At 42.8% G+C, this 24,169-nt stretch overlaps 1 protein-coding gene across 2 annotated transcripts in view; it reads right to left on the bottom strand.

The window, feature by feature from the left end:
* Positions 1-19,664, bottom strand: part of phf6 (PHD finger protein 6) — a 33,695-nt gene extending 14,031 nt beyond the window's left edge. Inside the window, exons 1-3 of one of the 2 annotated variants that reach the window (XM_060927815.1) lie at positions 19,491-19,664; positions 10,274-10,435; positions 9,939-10,040 (exon numbers count right to left, since the gene is read on the bottom strand). In XM_060927815.1, the coding sequence (XP_060783798.1) occupies positions 9,939-10,040; positions 10,274-10,405 (234 nt within the window). In that variant the 5' untranslated portion in view covers positions 10,406-10,435; positions 19,491-19,664. The other variant, XM_060927816.1, reaches the window with a different exon arrangement.
* Positions 19,665-24,169: the final 4,505 nt, after the last annotated feature.

Here is a 24,169-nt window from a genome sequence, read left to right on the forward strand (position 1 = left end):
ACTCCAGGTTCTAGTCATTATAAGTAACCGGAGGATAAACACTCCACTAACCACACCCACCAACTACTCCTAGTGATTTCGCGCCCCCTTGTGTTGTGGCGGTGAATAATATCGCACACGCCTATTACTCCCCGCTCAACGATAAATTACAACTATCTGCGAAAGCCTTGTCGCAAGAGCATGCAGAGGCCCTTAGTCATCCAGTGGTGTTTGAGGATCATCTCAGTAGGTGGACAGTCCAAAAGAACCTCAGGTTCCAGCTCATATACCTGCACAAAACATGAAGGTTTTACCTTCCCCACCCTTTTCTCCACTGTGCCTTTACCATATCTGCCTGCATACCGGTTACCATTTACCAGTGTCATAAGTTATGGAAAGAATCCACATTTATTTAAAAAAAAAAAAATCCAATCTATACAAAGAGGATATACAGTTCCAGTCAGAAGTTTACATGCATGGGGATGGTCATCATGTACATCATGGCAATATTGGATTTTCAATTATTTTTTTCTTTGAACTCCCCGTAGAAGAATGACTGAACATAATACATCTTGAAATTTATTTTGAGCTTTATTTAAAAAAAAAAAAAAAAAAAAAGGGATCAAAAAAAATTGTACATACAGACTAAAATATTTACATATGGCACACCTAATATCTGGTTAAACAACCCTTAGTAAGTTTCACCTCGACCAGACACTTTTGGTAGCCATCAGCAAACTTTTGGCACAACTCTGGTTTGATATGACAATTCTTCTTGGCAGAGCTGATGGTTCAATTAAAGGAAAACTCCGGAGTGAAATGCTTTTTAGGTCTATTTTTGCATTATTGGGAGTGCATACGTTGGGTTGCTATCACAATCGCATCAATCGGATGCGTTTTGAGAAAATAATTTTTTTGTGATTTCAACCGGAAAGTGCTAACACGGCAGTGGCCGGGGAATGTCTTTTTGCCGATACAAAATGCTAGTTTTAAAACCATTGCAAAGCTCAAACCAACATGACAGTTCTGTGGAAGTGAGTTTAGGGTTCCTACAAGCAAAACGAGTTGTCCCTGGCTCTGCAGGTGCACAGATAGTGTGTGTTAGAAGAGTAAATAAAAATCCAGCGACCTTACCTGCAGTTGGTCTTCCTCAGACGCCATCTTGAGTGGACAGTCCGTAAAAGTTGAGTGCCGAGTGCAGAGCCCATGGTGCATTTCCAGCGGGATGGGCTCTGCACTCGGCTTTTACGGACTGCCCCGGCCACTGCCGTGTTAGCGCTTTCCGGTTGAAATCACAAAAAACTAATTTTCTCAAAACACATTCAATTGACGTGATTGTGATAGCAACCCAACGTATGCACTCCCAATAATGCGAAAATAGACCTAAAAAGCATTTCACTCCGGAGTTATCCTTTAAGTGTGTGCACATTTTCTGGCACAGCGCACTTTTTGATAGGGTTGCAGTCAGGACTTGTTTTCCAGCTTAAATGTTTGCTCACTTAATTCATTCCACAACTAGCTCTGATGTGCATTTGGTCATGGTTCAGTTGGAACACCCAATTGTGTCCAAGTTTTTGACGGCTTGAGGTTATGCTTTAATCAAATTACTCCTAAAACAGTTTACATTATACTAAGAAATGCTGAACAGTTCTCAGGTAGTTCTCCATTATTCCATCCACTTTATGCAGTGCACTAGTTTTACTGGCAGCAAAACAGCCCTAGAGCATAATGCTGCTACCACCACCATGCTTGCAAGTTTGTACGGTGTTCCTCTGTACCTCTGGTCATTGTGACCAATTTTCCTCCAGAAGGCTTTTTCTTTGTCCATGTGGTCAGCTGAAAACTTTCGTCAACCAGGAACTTCTTTCTTGGACATCATGTCAGTCCATGGCAATGTAAACCTCACCTAACTGTACACAGTGACACTAGTGTTCCAGCAGCTTCCAGTTCATGACAAGTCTGGGCATTGGCGGTTCTTTGGTTGTTCCGGACAGTCCAAACCAATTTCCTCTCAGCTGAGAGTGACCATTTGGGTCTTCTTCCAACAAAGTGGCTTGGCAAAGTGGTTACACCTCCCAATAACTTTTCTTACAACTGACCTTTCACAAAACCCCACAAAGCTCTTCAGCCCGGTGCACGCAGACGACTTCTCGTCACAAGCGTATTGCGATTTTTGGATGCAAGTTTCCCCTCTGTGGTAGCTGCGTGTGCACGTTATCTGCGACCAGTGGGTGATTTGGGGAGGCGGGATGCAAATCATGTGGAAAATCACATGACTACTTTGCGGGCAGGGATTGGCTTAACCTCTGGAGGTGATTGCTTTGTCAGTCAGTCATCGCAAAGACACGCATACGCAGTGATATCACTGCAACAAGTCAGTGACTGGCAATTTTTTGTCGCAGAATATAAAGCATGTTCAAAACCTGCGATCTATCGCAAGCCCAAATAAATAAAATCGTCGCAAATATTCACACGAAGCAATTTTTCGCTTGCGTCAAAGTTTCACGACCAAATGACAAAAATCACCCATGTGTGCCGGGCTTCAGTTAAAGTTGCTACATCTGTCAAGCTTTTCAGAACCATCCAGGAAGTAGCCAGAAAACAGCAAAACAAAAAATGAAATCAGCACATTCCCAGAGAAAATAAGTGATTTATTTCAGAACACTTCATCCTTAATATATCATTCTATGGAAGGTAGAAGTGGCTACAGTACGTGGTAGAGAGAGATATTCAGAATATTAAAACTCAAAAGTGACATGACTGTGTTGGAGGGAAAAGCTTACCGGTCTCAATCAAAAAATAAAAATACAAAGCACCCATCAACTAATTTTGAAACACACAAAATAACATTGGGGACCAATCCTGCTCTCGCACTGCAGGGAAAGTTAAATGTTTCAGCTATTATTGGAATTTTTCATAATCCATTGTCAATATCGTATGAAAATCTGCACTTACACATGCTGAAGCTAAAGCTAATTAACCAATATCTGTGTGTGTGGGACCAAAAGATTAGGCTAGGCCATTATTAAAAAAAATGTTCTGTTTCCGGTCCACCGGCCGGGTGAGTGCCGTTTGTGCGGTTGGGAGTGTGTGTGTGTGTGGGGGGGGGGGGGGGGGGGGTAAACACAAAAACTCCTGTGCACGCAGCTCCCAGGATTAAATGTATTTTCCACAGACCATTTATTTATTCACTTTACTCAAATACAAAAGTAAAAGGGCAGTAAATCTTCTTTTCTTGCGTATTGCATCATGAGGCGTTCCTGGCTTGTAAATCTCTTATTTTCGGTGCATGACACATTCACGCAGCTGAGCATGCTATGAATTAACAACGACAACGGTCTGCAGTGGGGCTACACAATTACACACTCAGCGAACATTTCTCCATTTGTGTATGAAAATACACTCCAACGACTCAGTTTGGGTTCATTTAGAACCAACGGTGTCTTTTGATGCCAGCACGTAATTGAACGAGAGAAGATGGTTTACCGGAGACAAAATAAGCGTCATCTCTGCTTCTGTCCCCTCCGATGTCGCCTCTGACACACTACTGCCTCCGCCGAGTGCGCGCACACGCCGCATGTCGGGGCCGCGGATTAGTTACTCTCCCTTGATCAACGAAGTCGGCAGGGAATTTGTGGTTATTATCGGTACAAACAGCGCGAATCACAACTTAAATGAGTGCGGTTCAGTTTGACATTATTGTCAGTCCGTTGGATAAACATTTAATTTTATTAAAATCGAAAATTAATATTTAGAGCCTGTGGGCTACAAAAATGGTCATTAAAGTAGCCGGCTGGACTTAATTGTGTAGTCGGCTGTATGGCCGGCAGCCGGCGCTTGTGGAAAGCCCTGCATTCCGCGCAGAATATAGAATTGAATCAGCTCGGCGCATGCGCCGTGCGGCACAAAAAAAAAAAAAAAAAAAAAAAAAAAAGCCAGCCACCATCAAGGAAGGCGATCCGGAGTTTTCAAACATTTGCTTAAGTGTGAAATTGCAAAATGGTATTCTAGCGAACAACAAAATAGTAAAGATTCAGGAAAAAAAAAAAAAAATCATTCAGTGATCATTTTAATAGTGTAATTTCATCCGAACTAGGCCTAACGGTCGATTTAAAACTACAAAAAGTCCGTGTGTTGGACATTTTAAGTACCTTTGTAAAAGTTTTGCAAATGTTGCAGTCAGCATTAGGGGTGCAACGATTCACCGATGCATCGCGATACTTTCGCCACGATACAATATGTATCGCCGGCCAGAACGAATCGTGATACACGACGATACTAACTCATTTTCCGCATGTAGAGACTATATTATACTTAAAACAATTATAGTCAGGCGTGATCGTCGAAATGACACGAAAGGTGGGTATTTATTTGGAAACATTTGGGAAACTGACATACGCCGCTCTCGTCATTTCGAACACGCTAACAATTAAGTTCTGCAATCAATTTAATCATACACCGTACTCACACACGGACTGGCCATCGGGAGTAGCGGGAGTTTTCCTGGTGGGCCAGTGGTTCAGTGTGGGCCGGCGGAGAAAAAAAAAAAAAGTTGCGCGCTGGCCTTTAATATGATAAGCAATGTTAACAGTTTCTTTAAGAAACTGTTAACTGTTAAGAAACTGTTTCTTTGCAGAACTTAATTGTTAGCGTGTTCGAAATGACGAGAGCGGCGTATGTCAGTTTCTTTAAGAAACTGTTAACATTGCTTATCATATTAAAGGCCAGCGCGCAACTGTTTTTTTTTTTTTCCTCCGCCGGCCCACGCTGAACCACCGGCCCACCGGGAAAACTCCCACTACTCCCAATGGCCAGTCCGTGTGTGACCGTACTCAATATGCTAACGATAATAAGCTACTAAGTTCAGAGTGATCAACTTTTACATGCGGGGCAGTTTCAATACCGTGTCCGAGGTATTCGCGCTTGCGCAGTAGATCTTGCGCTTCCGTGTGCATTCGGTTCTGTCCGTAGCCAATCAGATCGTTTGGTAACATTGACGTTGGCACATGTTGCTAATACACGAGGTAGCTTCGTAAAAATGGAACTTGAAAAACCACCAGCTTCATACAAATCAGTAGTTTGGGAGCTATTCACCTAGTAACCTACTTCCCTAAACAGTACCTAGTTTCAACTTCATTGTGTGAAGGGCACTGGACAACTTCTAGTTTTGAGTCGAAAGACCATATGATTCAGTTAGACAGTCTCATGATATGAGCATATTGTTCTAGTTATAAATTATAATCCAACCAAGTCTGGTCACTCTCTAGTCACAACAGATGTGTAGCATTATGGTATTATCGTTGATGTACAAAGAGGAACTTGGTTGGTTGTTCTAGTTTTACTAAGTAGTGTGTAGTTTCTGCTAGTTTATTGTTAACTGCAAAGTGCCATGATGACACATATCATTCTCTAGTTCTGGTAGTATGATTATCATGTAGTATACTACAGTATTATGTTAAGGTAATCATATTAATCTAGTCAATTGAATGTAATTCTCAAATAGCGTGTCAACACTCATTGTTGATGTACTGATTTTTCTAGGGGAAGCTTAAAAGACTAACTGGACTTAATGTTTTTAAAGAGCAGTTTGTAGCTGTTACTATTATTAGTTTGTTTTTGAAAGACAGATGCTATTATGCAAATGGTGCTTTAATCAACTAGTCTGTTTTAGTCCAACTAAGTCAGTTGGTCAGTCCAATCTCTGCATATGTACAGTGGATTATTCCACACACTGCATGTAATATGCATGCATTGCTGATATATTGGTATTTAGTAAGAACTGTAAGCATGGTAAGAAGTCACCCTTTTATGTAAACAGATGAAGGATGTGTTATCTGTTTATATCGGCTGGTCGCTCATCATTTCTCATACACTAATGTCTGCATAAATGTATGGTGTTATTGTTGATTCATATTAAAAATGTCATTTTTGACATTTTCACACCAGTTTGTCGTGTATCATTGTGTATTGCGATACGTATCGTATCGTGACCCTAATATCGTGATACGTATCGTAGCCTAATGTATCGTTGCAGCCTTAGTCAGCATTTAAAATGCTAACTTAGTTTTTGTACAAGTTTCAGTCGATTAAACTGTCATTTTATTAAATGTGTCTGCTTTTGTAATAAAAAAAAAGTACTGAAAGAAAAAGCAAAACACAGCATTGCGATTTCTTATCCATCCATAAAAAAAAAAAAAAAAAAATCCCTCCCTCCCTACTGAAAATTTTTTTGCTCACCCGGTGGACAGGAAACTGATTTTTTTTTTTTTTAAGGATGGCCTTACCAGGCATTTCTGTTGATTTTGGATGGATTAGGCCGACTGTGGGGTCTGTCACACTGCTTAATCCATTGCCAACATCACGCTCATGTATATACACAATTTTGACCCTGTGTTGATTCCAGAAAACCCAAAATAAATTAAAACTTGTGCATCAAATTTTAAGATTTTTGTTGTACAATCGTTCTGCCACAGAAAAATAGCTCAAGGTAATCACTGAAAGCCCAATACTGCCATGGTGATGTTCATGTCTGTGTATAAACTTCTGCATGCAACTGTAGCTGGTTATTTACACTGCGTACTTTTCAACGTTGATGTGACTGCCCTGGATTTACCATTATGAAACAAAATACAATACTGCTTCCATTACTCCAAGTGCATCAGTCAATAAATGTGCAACAACAAATCCAGCAATAAATCTCAATATTTTAAAAGAAAACCCATTTTTAAAATACAGTCACGAAGATAGATTATGAAATAAACTAATGATTCATGTGAATAATTGAAAATAAGGAGCTCACATAACTAAGATATCCATCTCCAAAAGTCAGTTTCTATGCAGAAATGGACGATTTCACGGAGGCCGCCATTGAAAATATTTTAACCAATCAGAAAAATCCCCCCGATCGTTTCTGGCAGTGCTCGGACATCATTTGGGCGCAAGACATGGAAGCTCCATATAGCGAGCAAGACTTGAAGCTGCCCCTGGCTGGAGATTATTTCATTAAAAAAAAAAAAAAATTTTACCAAATAAATCCATACCAACAGCTCGGGTGTTTCTGGCAATATTTCCACCTTTTTTCATACAAGTGCATCTTCCTGTAATGTTCACATGAATCCTGTATAGTAAAGCAATGTTTGTTTACCCTCTTTCTGCGTTGCCACGGGGGCTGGACTGCCTACTACGGTAATTACGGTAGGCAAGCCTGGGGACATCTTGATAAAGTTTTTCATGAATGAGTCGAGAGCATGTTAAGCGTGCTAACGAATAGTATAACGCATAGTTTCAGCCTCATTTTACAGGTAAAGAGTTCAGGTTTGTCCATAAGCCAGGGTTGCAGCTCATTAATACACTATTTCAGATGTATAGTGACCCCCCCCCCCGACATTGTCACCTTAGTAGACCTTTCGCTTTGCCCCTTCACTAGTGAAGTATACACTCAGCCTTGCACCCAAATGACGACACGCATCGCCCTTCCAACAGGTAACATGGCAGCCTCCTGGTGGCATTAGAGCAGCGATACAAAAACGCTCAACCTTCTTATAAAATGGTCAAACGTGCCTGAAACTTTTCTTACAGGCTCTCAATATTACAAGCTGCCAACCCATGCATGTATTTACTTTACATTTTCTATTCCTTTAAATGTAGGGAAAAAAAAAAAAATGGGGGATTAAAATAAAATTGCAAACCCTCTATAAACTTGCAAAACTACAAATAAAACCTCACAGAAAAGGGTATATTACTGCATTTTAAAAATATTATAATAGTAACCTCTGTACTTAACTTCAAAGAAACAGCTTCACACTTGGAGGTCCCTACACACGCTTACTATAGACTTAAATCACCGCTCAAATTTCATCCTGAAGTGGGGGGGGAAAAAAAAAAAAGTCACCCAGTAAATAAAGATCCTTAAGCCTTACTAATGTGGTCACATGTACTTGTAAATAACTCTAGTCAAAAGGAAAAATCACTCACTGCATTCGCAACTAGACAACCACAATCTTGAACTGTCGTTTTATTCTGCAACACGACCCCTTGAACCACACAAATGCGAAAAAACAAAACAAATCAAGCGTGAAGAAGCTTGTCAAATCTATGCTTGCCTGAGTAGCTTCCCTTCAATAAATGTCCGTTTGGGTGGTCCTGGTTTTGCTTCTGCAGCGTTATTTTTGTCCTAGATTGAGTTTGTTGGCGATTTGTACGTTCTATTTGTTAAACAAATATGCCCTTTTTTGATAATTTATGTCTGAAAGCATAAACATGAAAGCCTGAACCCCCTTACATGTGATATACAGTTAGGTCCATATATATTTGGACACTGATACAAATTTTGTTTTTTTACCTGTTTACTGAAACATATTCAGGTTATAGTTATATAATGGACATGGACAGAAAGTCCAGACTTTCAGCTTTCATTTGAGGGTATCCACATTAAAACTGGATGAAGGGTTTAGGAGTTTCAGCTCCTTAACATGTGCCACCCTGTTTTTAAAGGGACCAAAAGTAATTGGACAATTGACTCAAAGGCTATTTCATGGGCAGGTGTGGGCAATTCCTTCGTTATGTCATTCTCAATTAAGCAGATAAAAGGCCTGGAGTTGATTTGAGGTGTGGTGCTTGCATTTGGAAGATTTTGCTGTGAAGAAAACATGCGGTCAAAGGAGCTCTCCATGCAGGTGAAACAAGCCATCCTTAAGCTGCAAAAACAGAAAAAAACATCCGAGAAATTGCTACAATATTAGGAGTGGCAAAATCTACAGTTTGGTGCATCCTGAGAAAGAAAGAAAGCACTGGTGAACTCATCAATGCAAAAAGACCTGGACGCTCACAGAAGACAACAGTGGTGGATAATCGCAGAATAATTTCCATGGTGAAGAGAAACCCCTTCACAACAGCCAACCAAGTGAACAACACTCTCCAGGAGGTAGGCGTATCAATATCCAAATCCACCATAAAGAGAAGACTGTATGAAAGTAAATACAGAGGGTTCACTGCACGGTGCAAGCCACTCATAAGCCTCAAGAATAAAAAGGCTAGATTGGACTTTGCTAAAAAAACATCTAAAAAAGCCAGCACAGTTCTGGAAGAACATTCTTTGGACAGATGAAACCAAGATCAACCTCTACCAGAATGATGGAAAGGAAAAAGTATGGTGAAGGCATGGTACAGCTCATGATCCAAAGCATACCACATCATCTGTAAAACACGGCGGAGGCAGTGTGATGGCTTGGGCATGCATGACTGCCAGTGGCACTGGGTCACTAGTGTTTATTGATGTGACACAGGACAGAAGCAGCCGGATGAATTCTGAGGTATTCAGAGACGTACTGTGTGCTCAAATCCAGCCAAATGCAGCCAAACTGATTGGTCGGCGTTTCATAATACAGATGGACAATGACCCAAAACATAAAGCCAAAGCAACCCAGGAGTTTATTAAAGCAAAGAAGTGGAATATTCTTGAATGGCCAAGTCAGTCACCTGATCTCAACCCAATTGAGCATGCATTTCACTTGTTAAAGACTAAACTTCAGACAGAAAGGCCCACAAACAGACAGTAACTGAAAACCGCTGCAGTAAAGGCCTGGCAGAGCGTTAAAAAGGAGGAAACACAGCGTCTGGTGATGTCCATGAGTTCAAGATTTCAGGCAGTCATTGCCAACAAAGGGTTTTCAACCAAGTATTAGAAATGAACATTTTATTTACAATTATTTAATTTGTCCAATTACTTTTGAGCCCCTGAAATGAAGGGATTGTGTTTAAAAAATGCTTTAGTTCCTCACATTTTTATGCAATCATTTTGTTCAACCCACTGAATTAAAGCTGAAAGTCTGAACTTCAACTGCATCTGAATTGTTTTGTTCAAAATTCATTGTGGTAATGTACAGAACCAAAATTAGAAAAATGTCTGTCCAAATATTTATGGACCTAACTGTATGGTTATTATGACGCTTGCGACTTACCAATTTGTTTCCTCTTTTGATCTCTTTTTTTACATCCTCAATAGAAAATCCCCCAATGTTTTCACTGTCTGAGTGAGACGTTACTAGAGCGGATGAGAAAAGCTGCAAAATAAAAGCAGAAAGGATTTTGTAACATACAGAAAAGCACTTAAAACGGCAACACGCTTTAAAAAAAAAAAATCCCTGACAGATCATTTGCTGAAACCATTGTTTGATAAAATCACTTTCAGTAGCCAAATTTACTTTAACTAGAAGTTTCTGGAAGAAAACTTTTTTTTTTTTTTTTTGTGCAGTTGAACAGAGCAGATCTCGTAGTTTGTAGACTGTTCACTCACCATGCATTTGTGGTGGGCTGCCACCTTCTGGTTGTCCGATACCAGGAGCTGACCACACTCCTTCTCTCGGGTCGTTCTACAGAAGTCACATTTTCGCAGACGTGCTGAAGCTCCTTTCCTTTGCCCTGACATGGCTAGCGACTTCCACTCTTGGGTTGATTCCTCCAATTAACAAGGATGCGGTCAGTAAACAGATATGTACAGAAAAGGAATATATGAGGTTATCTGAATTAGTATCTTATTTACAGAGGTGACTAAACTCAAATAATCGTGATTGTAAATACTCATTACAAGTTACAAACGGGTAGTTAGGCCAAGAGGCGGGTTTTTGCAGATATACACACCACGAAAAAGAGAAACTTAATTGACACAAATTCAATTACTCCAAGTCTCTGGTTCTCAAACTGTGGGGCGTGATAACCTCAAACGGGGCGCATGGTCACAGAACCCTCACTCGCAAAATACAAGACGTGTGGATTACAGTTGCACCAACAAATCAGCCATCTTTGTCTTCAGCCTGACTAATGAAAACGTGACCCCTCACCGAATCCAGGGACACATGTCGGCCGAAACAAATCCGAGAATTGCAAAAGAAGCATTTTTTTTCGAAATTTGTGATTTTTGTTTTTTTCCATCATGTGCAAGTTGAGATCTTGAAGAATGCAATCAGTATTTCAGATAAATTGTTCTGTTGGAAAAGCATACATTTTTTGTTGCAAATTGTCTCGTTTTTGTCAGGACTATAGCCTGCTGGGGGGTGTGGGCAAATTACCATATGGGCCATTCACATGATGATTTAAGTCTTTTTTTTTTCGCGAATCAGCTGTATGATACGAGCTGAGCTCGTGGCTACTTAAGCTGCATACAGGCGTGTGATTTCACTATGGAATGAGGAAGCTAAACGGAGCGCAGAGGAGCTGAAACACCACGAAGCAAACAGACACACAGTATTTACATCGGAGATAACCATTTCTAGCAAAAAACAATGCAACCTCGTTTTCCAGATTGAATGGAATACTTGAATGATCGGATGATACACGGACCGTTCTAGGACTACATTCCATCGGAGGCATTGGTGTGTGCAAGGCGCCGTTTCTCTTTCTGATGGGGTAAGTTTATTAATCTAAGGCGGTGTGGTTATTTTTGCATGTAACGGAGAGTGTTGTGGTTTGGTTAAGCCTAGGTCACAACCGGACGTACGATTTTTTTTGGCCATGTGATTTTTGGCGTTTCCCAAATCGCTGCGTTTTTTTTTTTTTTTTGTTCGTGGAGAAAGACGCGCGTTGGCCGTAAGTTTGTCTTGCAACCTGAAAAAAACGTAAGCGCCCGTAGAGTTTGTTTGACGTGACAAAGAACCTCTGCAGCCGGTCTGCGGCTCGAAAATCAGCACGTCACACGCGCGCTCTCGTGCGTTTCATGCGTTTTTTGCATGTAGACCGGCCGTAGGAGCACGTACAGCCGGTTGTGACCGAGGCTTTACATGAAACTAGCATTGTGTTAGTTGTGTCATCATTGTGCTATCTTTCTTTCTAACGGTGTAATTTTTCAACCACAAAACGTTAAAGTATACTTTAGGACTTATTTTTGTACTTCATAATTGTTTTGGGCATACTTTGCATGGAAGGAAAATTGACGTGGTGATCTTTGTTTACATGAAAGTAGCATCGTGCTAGCTAGTAGGGGGTAGGGCTTTCCTTAATGTCATGCAAATGAGCACCATTATGTGCCCGCCCTGCACCCAGAGTAGCTGAGATGGAAAACTTAAAACAGAAAAGGGAGAAAATCGCCCTCAGAAGTATACACTTTCAAAAGGCCACACATTCTTCAAATATTGTCAGATCTCCACATGGAAGGCATCATTGGAAAGCTTAGAAACTGTACTTTCTGAATCTGTCAATAACTCAAAATGCCCCCGGGCAGACATGTATCCCTGGATTCTGTTTTCTGACACAAATTGAAAAGTTATCATTTGAAATAAAAAATAAATAAATAAACTTTAAAAAAAAAACCCCTGAACTTTAGCAGACCTTCAGAAGTATACAGGAGTTCAGACTTTGGAAACACCACTTGCACACTGAAAATTACTTTGATTTTGCAGCCGTTCAACAGTGTTGACAGAATTTTTAAAGGCTATTCCCATCTCCTCAATTCAGTTTCAAAAAGTAGCCTCAGACTTGCAACACTGCTATTGCAGTACACTTTAGACAACGTTTTTAAAGGGCTATTTTGATCCCTCTTGTTTCTGTCTTGCAATTTCTACTGAAGTACATCCTAATCTTTTCATCTCTTCTCTCTTCCAACTGTTCTTTGCCTCGAGATCCCTGATACCAGTTTTGTATTGTGCAATAAATATGAAAAGCAGTTTTAACATCGCCATTTTTTCTAAGGTGCCAACAGTGCAAACGCCTTTCAAATAGCCTACTGAGCAGTAGCCTCTTGCCTTTATTCTACAACCTCAAATCAGAAAAAGTTGGGATGGTATATTAAAATTTAAACTGAAAACAAGGATTCGTAATTCATCTTTGATATGTATTGCACTCAAAACAATACAGCCTTTACCTCATGAATTTTATGTTTTATTGGGGGGGGGGGGGGGGGGGGGGGGGAATTCAATTTTGATTCTTGCAAGACGTTCCAAAAAAGTTGGAATGGTAAATAATCATTTACCACTTTATAATGTTGCCATTCCTTCTCACAACACTTGAAAGATGTCTGCATGAAGCCTTTCAGGTATTATTTTGTCCCATTCTTCCTACAAACAGGTTTTAAGGTGTGCAACGGCACTAGGACGTCACTCATTTTTCGTTTCAAATTCACCACAAGGGGCGGCATGGTGGTGTAGTGGTTAGCGCTGTCGCCTCACAGCAAGAAGGTCCGGGTTCGAGCCCCGTGGCCGGCAAGGGCCTTTCTGTGCGGAGTTTGCATGTTCTCCCCGTGTCCGCGTGGGTTTCCTCCGGGTGCCCCGGTTTCCCCCACAGTCCAAAGACATGCAGGTTAGGCTAACTGGTGACTCTAAATTGACCGTAGGTGTGAATGTGAGTGTGAATGGTTGTCTGTGTCTATGTGTCAGCCCTGTGATGACCTGGCGACTTGCCCAGGGTGTACCCCGCCTTTCACCCGTAGTCAGTTGGGATAGGCTCCAGCTTGCCTGCGACCCTGTAGAACAGGATAAAGCAGCTACAGATAATGAGATGAGATATTATGCACCACAGAGGGTGAAATGTCCAAATCCTTTTCTATCTTTCTTTGAGGAACATTGCTTTTAGACATTCCAATAATTTTCTCATGCATTTGTTGACAAACTGGAGATCCTCAGCCCATCTTTGCTCCTCAAAGACTAGGCCTTTCCTGGATAATGATTTTGTACCAAGTCATGATTACAATCTCATCTCATCTCATTATCTCTAGCCGCTTTATCCTGTTCTACAGGGTCGCAGGCAAGCTGGAGCCTATCCCAGCTGACTACGGGCGAAAGGCGGGGTACACCCTGGACAAGTCGCCAGGTCCTCACAGGGCTGACACATAGACACAGACAACCATTCACACTCACATTCACACCTACGGTCAATTTAGAGTCACCAGTTAACCTAACCTGCATGTCTTTGGACTGTGGGGGAAACCGGAGCACCCGGAGGAAACCCACGTGGACACGGGGAGAACATGCAAACTCCGCACAGAAAGGCCCTCGCCGGCCACGGGGCTCGAACCCGGACCTTCTTGCTGTGAGGTGACAGCGCTAACCACTACACCACCGTGCCTCCCCTAAATAATAATAAACAATAATAAATTATTACTATGCCTAAACACCTGAACTACAACTTTAGTATAAATATGCAGGTGAATATAGGAAATCATGCATGCTAATTGGTCAAGAAATATGAACTATTTCTCAATAATCACCTCGAACAACTTGGCAAAATGGCCAATCGCGTTGTCACCATAAGTGAGAAAGAATTAGAAATTATGAAAGAAAATACTGTTCCTAAAAAGCACTGAAGATGCTATGAAGTTTGGTCTAAAACTATTCAAAGGTTAGGTGGAATTATGGTCCATTTTATTTATTTCAAAACAAAATATTTTATGTGACCCGGCATAGATAAGTGACAAGTCTGTGCTGCGCCTTTATTACGTTTGCATGGTGCTTTTGAAGTAATTTTTTTTTTTAAATAATCACCTGTGTATTTATACTACAACAAATGATCCGCCTCAGTGAATAACAACCTCGACTTTGTCTCGGTTATTATTCACTGATATTCACGTTGTCTCTGGTGAATAACTGTTAAATACTACTGTCACAAAGAACAATTGCAAACACCTTAACTACTACTAATCATAAGTTATCATCTATTGAACTGTGTGTGTGTGGGGGGGGGGGGGGGGGGGGGGGGGCGGCAGCCAACTACAGTGGAATTTTTTTTTTTTTGGGGGGGGGGGGGGGAGGGGGGCAGCTTACAAAAAAAAAAAAAAAAGCTTGAGAACCCCTACTTCAAGGAAATGCCCATCCATCCATCCATCATCTCTAGCCGCTTATCCAGTCCTACAGGGTCGCAGGCAAGTTGGAGCCTATCCCAGCTGACTATGGGTGAGAGGCGGGGTACACCCTGGACAAGTCACCAGGTCATCGCAGGGCTGACACAGACAACCATTCACACCTTCAGTCAATTTAGAGTCACCAGTTAACCTAACCTGCATGTCTTTGGACTGTGGAGGAAACCGGAGCACCCGGAGGAAACCCACGCAGACACGGGGAGAACACGCAAACTACACAGAAAGGCCCTCGCCGGCCACGGGGCTCGAACCCAGAACCTTTTTGCTGTGAGGCAACAGTGCTAACCAAATCACCAAAGCAAATTCCTTGTATGTGAAAATGTACTTGGCAAAAAACTTGATTCTGAGTCTGATAATCACTCTTTACAACTGTGGTGAGCATAAAAGCATCTCAGCATGCAACAGCAGAAGACCACATGGGGTTCCACTCCTGCCAGCCAAGAAAAGAAATCTTAGAATCAAGAACAAGTTCCTATTAAAGTGGCCGATGAGTGGATGTATGATGGTCAGCTATCTACAAACATCCATCCATCCTCTCTAGCCGCTTATCCTGTTCTACAAGGTCGCAGGATCCTATCCCAGCTGACTACGGGTACACCCTGGACAAGTCGCCAGAAAGGTTTTCACACCTACGGTCAATTTAGAGCCACCAATTAACCTAACCTGCATGCCTTTGGACCGTCAGGGAAACCAGAGCACCCGGAGAAAACCCACATGGACACGGGGAGAGCATGCAAACTCCACACAGAAAAATCCTCGTCAGCCGCTGGGCTCGAACCCAGGACAGTGAGGCGACAGTGCTAACCACTACACCACCGTGCCGCCCAGGAATGTCATCACATTGATTGAAATATTATACAAGTAGTCAACACTATTCTGTAACCAAATATGCCAAAAATATCACACTCAAATTTTCTCCAACACAATTTAAATACATTTTCACTCTGACTGAAGATGTCAAACAGACTACATGAAGACTGTGGCAAACATTCATATGACATCATGGCACGTTCTCACTCGTACAGTATGACGTTATGAACATTCAGTACTCCTTACACACCATGACTGAAATAGTACAGCTTAAACCTGATACTTTACATTTTAGGAGTGGATAAACTGCCTGGTTAAGGAAGCAAGTGTATTAAGAATGCTGAAAAAAAGGCAACACCTTGTATTCAGCTTTGTGTGTGAGAAAGTTGTCTAGAGCACGGACAGAAAAAGGGTAGGGAGCTTTCTCAGATCAAATATTACCTTTTTTTAAAAAAAGTGTTTTATTTTATGTTATGTGCATTTAAGGCGACTATGTTTTTATTTAAAAAAAACAAACAAACAAAAAAAAAACACCAAAGTTTTAAATAATCTCTCCTAAGAGCGGCACAGTGGTCAGGGATGAGAATGGGACATTTAAAAAAAAAAAAACTCTGAAATGTCTGCCAACTTTCCCACTTTTTTTAATTGATATATTTTCAAATTCAATGATGGTTTAAAACGTTTATAAACTTTAAGATAACAAATCCCTACAGATATAATTTTATATCGTGAGCGATAATGGAGGTAACCGTAACGATATATTAGATTCCTCCTGACTCTATCTTTGACAATTTAAGTAAAACGTACCTTTGTGCTTTTTTGTTTTGATGTGCTCCTGGATTTTTCTAGCTCCTCTGTTTCCATAATTGATCATATCTGAGCACAGAATACACAGAACCTTTCCCGGCACGTCCACTTTTCGGATATGTTCCGTCAGGCACGTCGTCACAGTTTGTGTCCCTATCTGCACGGTAACACTACTATCGAGCCATGCCCATCGGAAGCAGTTCTTTATCCTGTTCGATTTATCGATTTCCCTGGCACGATCCTCATTTTTGCGGTCCAAAACTTTCGCCATATTGGCGAAGTAACTTTGAAAACTAACCAAACTTAAGAAGTGATCAAAACCGTGTACGTATAGCTCGTTTCACCGCGAATTGTAGAAGTGAGATGAAACTAGCGCCAAAACGTTGCCGGAAATCGTCATGAGTTGTCGTTAGCATAAATATTGAAGAAAGCAATGACGATTTCTGTTATCACAGCTGCAACTAATTTTGCAATGAGCGCTGCTGCCGAAAGATGCTGCCGGGCGGGAGGTCGGTCCTGCCTGCTTGTGCCACCACAAGCCTCGCCTCGTGCCGACCCCCCCCCCAAAAAATTCTCTCAACGGATTTACACGTTTCACAAAAATGACATTTTCAGTGGGAAAAACTCAGAATTCCACAGAAAATTCTCATCCCTGGGTGGTGTTGTGGTTAGCACTGTCACCTCACAGCAAAAAAGGTTCTGGGTTCAAGCCCAGCAGCCGGTGAGGGCCTTTCTGTGTGGAGTTTGCATGTTCTCCCCGTGGGTTTCTTCCACAGTCCAAAGACATGCAGTTAGGTTAACGTGGGGCGGCCTTGGGCTAGGGTGGCCTTGGGCTAGGGTGGCCAGACGTCCGGCTTTAGGCCGGACTGTCCGTCTTTTCAATGTCTTGTCCGGTGCAGCATCAAGCCGGACGCACATTTGTCTTCCTTTTAGAGACGATGAGCGGAATTATATAATATCGACTTGCCAGACTGGAAGAGCAGAGTTCTAGAATAACGTTTTGTCGGGAAACTGCAGATCTGTGCTGCACACTAGTAATCTACAATAAAGAGTCTATGGCTCGATGTTTTTTGGCATGCAATGCAAACTCCGCACCGCGAGGCGTTGCATTCTAGAACGCGTTGCGCTCTATCCTTTGATGATCTTCCTGGCGCGTGCCTAGTGCCCTGCCCCCCTGGGACTTGGAAACACGAGTCTGTCCGGTAGACCAGCTGCTCACAACTTAACTTGTTAGGATATGGATGACAGTGCAAATGCACATCTACTATATCTACCTTAAGTTTAATTTCAGTGGTTTGTTACTCCACAATGTTTTTAATAAATACAAATATGGTGTTCTAGCCAATTAAGAGCTAATACATGAATTATAATAAATACTATGAATGCTTTGACCTTACTCTTTTTTTTTCCCCCACAATCATAATCTTTAACCCTACAAAATTGCGATGTTGATTTCACCAAACTTGAGTGACTTGCATAAAAATAATCCATTCTCAATCTTGCCAATGTGGTTTACATAAAAATTTGAAGGCTATGAATCAGATGGGATTTGCCATTATTCAACCTAAAATTGATTAGAATGCAGGAAATTGCATCTAAGAAATACAAAATTTTCTGGGGGAGGACCCCCAGACCCTCCGTCCAAATAATGTCCTCCTTTTTGGTGTTATGGAAATGGTCACCCTACCTTGGGCTGAAGTGCCCTTGAGCAAGGTACCGAACCCCTGACGCTGTAGTGTGGCTGCCCACTGCTCTGTGTGTGTGTGTGTGTGTGTGTGTTCACTGCTTCAGATGGGTTAAATACATTGGATGAGTTTCACTGTGCTTGAAGTGCGCAAGTGACAAATAAAGGTTTCTTCTTATGATGATGAGATAGTAACAGGCCTGCTTGACTAATCACCATCCCGGATAACGCAATGGGCCTGTGTGTGTGGATACGAAATATTTATGGAAATATTTTAACTTATATAATCAGACATGGTCTAGATTTAATTAAATAAACCTATAGCGAAAAGACAGACTTGTGAAAGCCACCTCCACAAAAACGCGCCAAAGTGAAACTCACAAGCGACCAAACACTGAACTCAAATCATAATCAGGTCCAGACCAGACCAGCTTAACGTTTAAAATAAAGCTAACAAAGATTTAATTTAACAATTTTTTCACAAAACATGTAGAGTGGAAAGAGTGGCGCAGCGACTTAGCTCACTTTCAAACTCAAAGCCAGGACACAGCTAAGCCGCAAAACGGGTGCAAAAAAACAGTCGCTCCGCCAAGCTAACCCTCAGGAACATTGCTCCTGTTTGCCATGGTAACGAAAAAGCTCGCTCTTATTCCAGATCAGCTATAAACATAAAAAAATATATTTTTTTTTTTGTATGTGTGTGCGCGTACATATACGTGTGTGTGTGTGAGAGAGAGAGAGAAATGATTTCTCGGCTTGGCTTTAGCACTAGCAGGCCTTCTGCCGTGATAAAGCTCTAAAACGCGTCTAGCAGGCAGCACAAACACAAACACCGTGGAGTAAACAAACATCCAAGAACAAGATCTCGGAGTCTGAATGAAAAGTAGAGCAGAAAGCACATCAGACGCGTGGACGACTTCTGCTGCCGTTAAAGGTGTGGAAACCTACAGGCCCAAGCCTTAACACTGGCATGACGGGTCAAAATTAAACAATTTCATTTCACTGTATTCTATAGCTTGTTGACACTGATGCACATTTTCTCCAAAGGAGGTCACAGAATCGTAAAATTATATATATATATATATATATATATATATATATATATATATATATATATATAAAACACACACACATGAACACTCCGCTAAGGCCCACGTCTCATAAGGCAAAAATCAATCGTAGAAACATTCCTTACAACTTACTTTTTATCTACAGTAAGGATCAGATACAGAACATCTCGGCGTTTGATAGTGTTTAGTCAGTTTTCCCATGTTCACTCCGCCATATAAGCGTCAGTCACATCAACCCCAGCACTCTGTTCCTCCCTCCATCACTCACTCCTAAAAATGTCATAGAACCAGTCCTTACCACCGGTATGTTTCGATCACTCTCGGTTACTCTAATATAGACGGCAAGCAGGACGTCGGTACCGTGAACCCTTTCCGTCTACTGAGCTCGGAACAGCTGCAGTTCGTTTCTAGTCATTGCAGAGCATTCAAGTTACGTTGCATTGGCTACTGCAAAAAAGCACGTTTGTTCACCACGGACGTGAATGCCACGCCCCCTAAAGCTGGCCGCGTCTCATTACATTCCCATTCGGCCTATTTAGTATGCTCCCTTCATTACGAGTCTAGCCAACAAACTGACAAAATACAGTACTAGGAAGCACTGAATAGGGCCTTTGACTTTGATAAAAACGAAGAATAAATACGCGCAAATTCAGGTTAACAGTCTGGGCAACAAAACAGTTTCAGTGTTCAGCCGTATCATTACACTTCTCATAATATTGGCACACAGCACATGGAGGATTATTTTATTAACCAGTTTCCTTTCAGGGAATTGCCTTTCCATTGTGAGGCCTAAATGTCCAATAGATCACATCAAATGTGATGGAAAGAAGCACAAGCACAACCCAGAAAGCATTGTGATTAATTAATGCAATTTCCTTTTCAAAACGAAGTAAAATGGCATATATATATATATATATATATATATATATATATATATATATATATAAAGAGGAATTTCAGAAAATAATTTTAATTTGATCTCCTAACTCCAGAATTGTGGCAGCCTTCAAGCACATGTGCAAAAATGAATTAATAAATTGCTACGAGTGAAATTCTGAAACTAAAGTTATGGGAAGACTCTATTTTATTTTATTTTTTCAAATATTCAACAAGGTTTTAAGGAAAAAATATTCAATTGTATTTTTCCCATCTCCTCTGGTCTTATTATTATTATTATTATTATTATGGGCCGGAACATAACACCTGGACTTAAGATGTAGTAATGATAATAATAATAACTTTTTTCGCGTCTTCTTCTACTATTTTATGGCGGGTGGAAACCAGCGTAAAGGTGCATTACCGCCACCTACTGTGCTGAAGTGTGGCCCAGCGTGACCCATTCCCTTAAATTAAAAAAAAAGAAAAAAAAAAAGAGGTTCCTTAACCCAATGGCTGGCACGGTGCTGTAGTGGTTAGCACTGTTGTCTCACAGCAAGAAGGTCCTGGGTTCGAGCCCCGTGGCCGGCGAGGGCCTTTCTGTGTGGAGTTTGCATGTTCTCCCCGTGTCCGCGTGGGTTTCCTCCGGGTGCTCCGGTTTCCCCCACAGTCCAAAGACATGCAGGTTAGGTTAACTGGTGACTCTAAATTGACCGTAGGTGTGAATGTGAGTGTGAATGGTTGTCTGTGTCTATGTGTCAGCCCTGTGATGACCTGGCGACTTGTCCAGGGTGTACCCCGCCTTTCGCCCATAGTCAGCTGGGATAGGCTCCAGCTTGCCTGCGACCCTGTAGAAGGATAAAGCGGCTAGAGATAATGAGATGAGATGAGATATTCAACAAGGTTTTAAGGAAAAAATATTCAGTTGTATTTTTCCCATCTCCTCTGGTATTATTATTATTATTATTATTATTATTATGGGCCGGAACATAACACCTGGACTTAAGATGTAGTAATAATAATAATAATAACTTTTTTCGCGTCTTCTTCTACTATTTTATGGCGGGTGGAAACCAGCGTAAAGGTGCATTACCGCCACCTACTGTGCTGAAGTGTGGCCCAGCGTTACCCATTCCCTTAAATTAAAAAAAAAGAAAAAAAAAGAGGTTCCTTAACCCAATGGCTGGCACGGTGCTGTAGTGGTTAGCACTGTTGTCTCACAGCAAGAAGGTCCTGGGTTCAAGCCCAGCGGCCGATAGGGGCCTTTCTGTGTGGAGTTTGCATGTTCTCCCCGTGTGTGCGCGGGTTTTCTTCAGGTGCTCCATTTTCCCCCAAAGACATGCAGTTGGGTTAATTGGTAGCTTGTAGGTGTGAGTGGGAATGGTTGTTTGTCTCTAGGTGTCAGCCCTGTGATGACCTGGTGACATGTTCCTGCCTCTCGCCCATAGTCAGCTGGGATAGGCTCCAGCTTGCCTGTGACCGTGTAGAACAGGATAAGCGGTTTCAGATGATGGATGGATGGAATTGCCTTTTTATTGCTGTTAAACGTGTGAGGCCTAAATGTCCAGTAGATTACATCAAATGTGATGGAAAGAAGCACAACCCAGAAAGCATTGTGATTAAGCACAACTTTAAATTTCAGACACTTGTGAAATTCCTCTCTGCATTTAACTCATCTGAAGCAGTGAACATATATGCACACACGTGAGCAATGAGCACACACACATACACAGAGCAGTGGGCAGCCATGCTAACAGTGCCCGGGGAGCAGTTGGGAATTAGGTGCCTTGCTCAAGGGCACCTCAGCCCAAGGCCGTCCCATATTAACCTAACCGCATGTCTTTGGACTGTGGGGGAAACCGGAGCACCCGGAGGAAACCCACACAGACACGGGGAGAACATGCAAACTCCACACAGAAAGGCCCCTGCCGGCCGCTGGGCTCAAACCCAGAACCTTCTTGCTGTGAGGCAACCATGCTAAACACTTACACCACCGTGCCGCAATTTCCTTTTCAAAACGAAGTAAAATGGCAGATGGATATGTGTATAGATATATATAAAGAGGAATTTCAGAAAATAATTTTGATTTGATCTCCTAAAGTTGTCTCGTCTTCATTCGCTTATCTGGGGCCGGGTCGCGGAGGCAGCAGTCTGAGCATGGAAGCCCAAACTTCCCTCTCCTCAGACACCTCGGCCAGCTCCTCGGGAAGAACACCGAGGCGTTCCCAGGCCAGCCGAGAGACATGGTCCCTCCAGCGTGTCCTGGGTCTTCCCCGGGGCCTCCTCTCAGGGGGACATGCCTGGAACACCTCCCCAGGGAGGCGTCCAGGAGGCATCCGAAAGAGATGCCCAAGCCACCTCAGCTGATTCCTCTCGATGTGGAGGAGCAGCGGATCTACTCCGAGCTCCTGCCGAGTGACTGTGCTTCTCACCCTATCTCTAAGGGAGCGCCCAGCCACCCTGCGAAGGAAACTCATTTCGGCCGCTTGTATCCACGATCTTGTTCTTTCGGTCATTACCCAAAGCTCATAACCATAGGGGAGAGTCAGAACGTAGATCGACTGGTAAATCGAGAGCTTCGCCTTTTGGCTCAGCTCCTTCTTCACCACGATGGACCAGTAAAGCGACTGCATCACTGCGGAGGCTGCACCGATCCGCCTGTCGATCTCATGCTCTATCCTTCCGTCACTCGTGAACAAGATCCCGAGATACTTAAACTCCTCCACTTGAGGCAGGACTTCTCCACCAACCTGGAGAGAGCAAGCCACCCTTTTCCGGTCGAGAACCATGGCCTCGGACTTGGAGGTGCTGATTCTCATCCCAGCCGCTTCACACTTGACTGCAAACCACCCCAGTGCATGCTGAAGGTCCTGGTTTGAAGAAGCCAACAGGACAACATCATCCGCAAAAAGCAGAGATGAAATCCTGTGGTTCCCAAACAGGATTCCTTCCGGCCCCTGGCTGCACCTAGAAATTCTATCCATAAAAATTATGAACAGAACCAGTGACAAATGGCAGCCCTGCTGGAGTCCAACATGCACTGGGAACAGGTCTGACTTACTGCCGGCAATGCGAACCAGACTCCTTCTCCGTTCGTACAGGGACTGGACATCCCTTAGCAAAGAACCCCAAACCCCATACTCCCAAAGCACCCCCCACAGAATACCACGAGGGACATGGTCGAATGCCTTCTCCAGATCCACAAAGCACATGTGGACTGGTTGGGCAAACTCCCATGAACCCTCGAGCACACTATGAAGGGTATAGAGCTGGCCCAGTGTTCCATGACCAGGACAAAAACCGCATTGTTCCTCCTGGATCCAAGGTTCAACTATTGGCTGAATTCTCCTCTCCAGTACCCTGGAGTAAACCTTCCCGGGGAGGCTGAGAAGTGTGATTCCCCTATAATTGGAGCACACTCTCTGGTCCCCTTTCTTAAAAAGAGGGACTACCACCCCAGTCTGCCATTCCAGAGGCACTGTTCCTGACCACCACGCGATGTTGCAGAGGCGTGTCAGCCAAGACAGCCCCACAACATCCAGAGACTTGAGATACTCAGGGCGGATCTCATCCACCCCCGGTGCCTTGCCACCGAGGAGCTTGCAAACCACCTCAATGACTTCGGCTTGGGTAATGGACAAGTCCACCTCTGAGTCATCAGCCTCTGCCTCCTCAATGGAAGACATGATGGTGGGATTGAGGAGATCTTCAAAGTATTCCTTCCACCGCCCGACAATGTCCCCAGTCGAGGTCAACAGCTCCCCACCTGCATTGTAAACAGTGTTGGCAGAGTACTGCTTCCCCCTCCTGAGGCGCCGGACGGTTTGCCAGAATTTCTTCAAGGACGACCGATAGTCCTTCTCCATGGCCTCCCCGAACTCCTCCCAGTTCTGAGTTTTTGCCTCCGCAACTGCCCGAGCTGCGGCACGCCTGGCCTGCCGATACCCGTCAGCTGCCTCAGGAGTCCCGGAGATCAATATGGCCCGATAGGACTCCTTCAGCTTGACGGCATCCCTTACTTCCAGTGTCCACCACCGGGTTCGGGGATTGCCGCCACGACAGGCACCGGAGACCTTGCGGCCACAGCTCCGAACAGCTGCG

Source organism: Neoarius graeffei, chromosome 8, assembly GCF_027579695.1.
Source record: "Neoarius graeffei isolate fNeoGra1 chromosome 8, fNeoGra1.pri, whole genome shotgun sequence".
NCBI classification, from domain to species: Eukaryota; Metazoa; Chordata; class Actinopteri; order Siluriformes; family Ariidae; genus Neoarius; species Neoarius graeffei.